The sequence below is a fragment of the Notolepis coatsorum genome (assembly GCF_963971535.1).
Source record: "Notolepis coatsorum genome assembly, chromosome: 4".
NCBI classification, from domain to species: Eukaryota; Metazoa; Chordata; class Actinopteri; order Aulopiformes; family Paralepididae; genus Notolepis; species Notolepis coatsorum.
The window spans coordinates 189,469,832-189,473,661 of record NC_140168.1 but is presented as its reverse complement, the minus strand read 5'-3'; the positions used below and the strand labels follow the sequence as shown (position 1 = coordinate 189,473,661).

Sequence of the window (3,830 nt, the reverse complement as noted above, 5' to 3'; positions counted from 1 at the left end):
CGCTAAGCCAGCAAGTCTTTAAATCACTATCACTAATTACTGATGAGTGACACCTGCAGCAAAAGGCCCATGCACAGTGGCCACGCCTCCAGTTTCTGTCAGCTAGGTGATACTAATTTACAATTAACAATTTCCACAACACAATTTTGTGTCACACACTTCAGAATGATGTACACAAGTATTATTCAGTTAAATGATCCTACCCTCTCTGCTGTTTGTCATCAGAATGTTGTACACTAAAGGCGCCAATAACAGCTTGCATTATATATAGTACCTGGCGCAAGCTGTTTATTGCTGTGCAACTTCGCGCCAGGTATATATAATGCGCTTGTGCTGGTTAGACTATAGGCTATGTTACATAACATTACGTATGTAGTACTTGTGGTGCGTGCATTAGTGCATGTTTGGGGATTAATAAGAGGACAAAAACAATAATGATTAATAATAATAATAATAATAATAATAATAATAATAATAATAATAATAATAGTTTATTGAAATGCGGGACACTTATTGAAATGCAGGACATTTTTCTTCTGTTGCGGCATGCGGGACAGACGGCTGAAATGTGGGACTGTCCCGCACAAAATGGGACGTTTGGTCACCCTAGCTCAAAGTGCTTTACACAAAAAACAAAACAAAAGGATAAGGAAAAAATAAGAAACTAATTACAATCACTCCATAACTAAGGATGGAAATTATAAATTTTTTTATGTAATAGGACTATTTATTGATTCTATCCAAATCTTCACATCTTAAACAATCAAGTCAACTCAAGAGGCAGTTTCTTCTCTCGTTACTATTTTACAACATTTTGTTTCTTTGAAATGTCTTAGTTGTTGCCAATGTAGATGGTCTTGTGTCTCTCAAAGAGATCAATGTCGTGCTCCAGCTGCTTCATTGCTTGTTCCAGGTACTCCTTGTGGTGTTTTTTGGCTATGGTGTCTGTGACAACAGAAAGGCCCTGGAACTGATGATGCAGCTCTTTCCATGAGGCCCTCAGGCCCTTAATAGTCGCCTGCCGCTCCTCCTCAGAAAACACTTTCATGGCCCCCTGCTTCTCGCACTCTTTGACGTAGTCGTCATACTCCTCCTGAGCCCTGATCGTCTCCTCTTTGCGCTGCAGGAGGTACTCAGGTGTCTCTCCATAGTCCTTTCTCTTTATGTACTTCGGGACGAGGCCTGAATTTTCAAGTGGCTGCTTGTGTCCCATTTTGGTGTCAGCGTAGGCCGGCTGCGGCCTCCTTGTCACCGCCATTACATTTTCAATGACGTTTTTCTTTATGAAATCCTTTTTTGTGCGAATGATAAGTGGGTGGTCTGTTCTCAAAGGAACATCAGGTTTCCTCATGGTGCCGCTGTTATTATTCCGTTTTGAACATGGTTTCTTCTCAGGAAGATCTGGCTCCTTGGAATGCTTGACCAGGTATTTCTCTGGGGATGGCATGTCTACCTTTGCTGGTCCCATTGTCTGCATTGCATCCTTATTTAACTTACTCTCATGGACAACTGTTGGTCTAAACCTGGATATATGCCTTGGTGGTTTCTGTATTTTAACCTCCTCCTTTGGAATGAGGTTGTAGATGCTCTCTAGTGGATACATAGTAGTCATCCTGACTGCGGTCAAATATAATATAACATAATGCGGGGGGAACACAAAACCAATGATAGCTAGCAAGTCTAGCTTGTCGGTATTGCATCCGATGGTTTGTTTGTGAAATCCTCTTTCCTGCGTATAAATATATCACAAATGTTCTAGAATGTGCTATTATGACATCATAAAACATTCTAGAACATTTGTGATGTCACAGTATGATGTCATAATAGACGATTCTAGAACATTTGTGATGTTACAGTATGATGTCAGACTAGAATAGGCAGTTAGCCTCTGGTATGCGTGCCATTAGCGTTAGCCACGCTTCTAGGCCTCTTTTCTTTTGGAAAGAATGATACAAAAAAAAATATGTAAAAAAGAAATATATATATAGGGTGGGGGGGCAGTCAGGCCGGGAGGGGGGGCAGTCAGGCCGGCTGGTAATTCTCCAGCGTCTCCAGCAGAGCCTCTGAGTAGCCTGGTGAGTGGTACCTGGCAATCTCCTCGGGGTAGCAGTTGTTGATGGCAGTGATATACTCCTGCAGGGAGGAGCCTGCCTCGGCCTCGATCTCCTTGATCTTCTTCAGCCCTCCGCTGGTCACGAAGAGACGTCGGGCCTTACTGTCGTGGGGCAGAACCTTGCTGATCTGGCAGACCACGTGTCTGAGGATGTTGGAGGGCGCGTCGTGCAGCTGGGGCTCCAGGGTCGGGAAGTGGGTGCACTTCTGCAGCACGCTTTTCAGTGCCGTCTTACACTTGACCTGCAGGTCCTCTGAGCTGTTGGCGTCCATGTAGAGAGCCAGCAGCCTGGGCAGCAGACCGGCCGCGCCTACGGCCCTGGCGTGCTCTGGGGTGTGGTGGCCCACCTGGCCGATGGCCCAGGCTGTGGCCGCCTTGATGTGATCCTCGGGGACGGGGTCTTCTTCGGATAGACACAGGCTGAGCTGGGGCACCCCCTTGGAGACGATGACGGCCATGGCGAGGTTCTCAGTGTGAGCCGCCACGTAGCCTAGCATCATGATGCCTGGCAACTGCAGGTTTCCACGGCAATGCCCTTTGCAGTTTCCCAGGTAGTGGACCACGGCTGCAACAGCACCAGAATTAATTACCAACTGGGACAGCTCAGGCGTGTGCTTGGCCACCTCTCTGATCAGCGTGGTGGTGTTCTTCCTCACGTACTCGTCGGGGTCCCTCAGGCATCTGAGCACCGCGGGGAAGATCTCCGCCTCCACCACCATCTCCGCCAGGTTCACTGAGTGGTTACTGATCTGGCTCGGGGCCGACAGCACCTGCCTCTTGAGTTTGGCGTCTGGGTTGAGGATCATCCGCGCCAGGTGAGCGATGGCTCCGGAGTCCACCACCACCTGGGCCAGCTCGGGGGAGTGCTTGGCGATGTCGCTGAGGCCCGACGCCGCGATGCGCTTCAGTTCCACCTCGGGCTCCTGGAGGCACATGATCAGGAGGGGCATGGCCCCCACGTCCACCACGGCGTGGGCCAGCTGTGCGTTGTGGTGTGCAACGTAGCCCAGGGCCCAGGCAACCGCCTCCTTCATGTCGGGGTTGAACTGCTCCAGGCAGTAGACCAGCTCGTACAGCGCCCCGCAGTCCACCACCGTCTGGGCCAGTGCAGGGGTGTGCTTGGCCACCGCGCGCAGCACGAACGCTGCCACCTTCTTATAGAACCTGTTCTGTTGGGCCAGAGAGGAGACCAGTAAGGGAAGAATGTCTCCCTTCACCACGGCCTCGGCCAGGTGGTCACTGTGGTCGGCCAGGCGTCCCAGGGCCGCTGTCTGCTGGATGGAGGGCACCGCGTCCAGAAGCAGTGGCCGCAGCACGGACATCACGTTTGCATTTTGCAGGGTCTCTATGTTCTGCGGTCTGCTTGCAAGTTCAGCAATAGTCTGAACAAACTGCCACCGTGATGCCTGGTACTGCTCAAAAACTTGCAATAGCTGTCGTTGTTGGCTCATTTTAAAGTTGGCTCAAAAACAGAATCTACCTTCGAACTAAATGTTTTAAACAATTGTTGTAAATTTGTCCTACAACAAAACCACTTCTTATACGGACTGAGCTACGCGAAGCAGCTTCTTCTATGCAGCGTCGTCAGGTTTTGGTTTATCGTTGTCATGTGGGGATTTTTAAATTGTATCTACAGAATATATTCAAGCTTACAGACAAGTAGCCGGAAACAAACAAGAATTGTTGAATAGATACACAAATGTTGTAGAAAGTTTGA

The 3,830-nt window shown here is 48.8% G+C and overlaps 2 protein-coding genes across 2 annotated transcripts; both read right to left on the bottom strand.

Moving 5' to 3' along the window:
• Positions 1-832: 832 nt before the first annotated feature.
• Positions 833-1,612, bottom strand: LOC311226355 (enkurin-like; the record flags this gene model as incomplete). The annotated part of the gene is made up of 1 exon (XM_084311784.1): positions 833-1,612. One exon carries the CDS (start codon positions 1,610-1,612, stop codon positions 833-835), a length of 780 nt encoding a protein of 259 aa, XP_084167910.1.
• Positions 1,613-2,022: 410 nt separating this feature from the next.
• LOC311226354 (sperm-associated antigen 6-like) lies at positions 2,023-3,564 on the bottom strand (the record flags this gene model as incomplete). Its single annotated transcript, XM_084311783.1, has 1 exon — positions 2,023-3,564. One exon carries the CDS (start codon positions 3,562-3,564, stop codon positions 2,023-2,025), a length of 1,542 nt encoding a protein of 513 aa, XP_084167909.1.
• Positions 3,565-3,830: the final 266 nt, after the last annotated feature.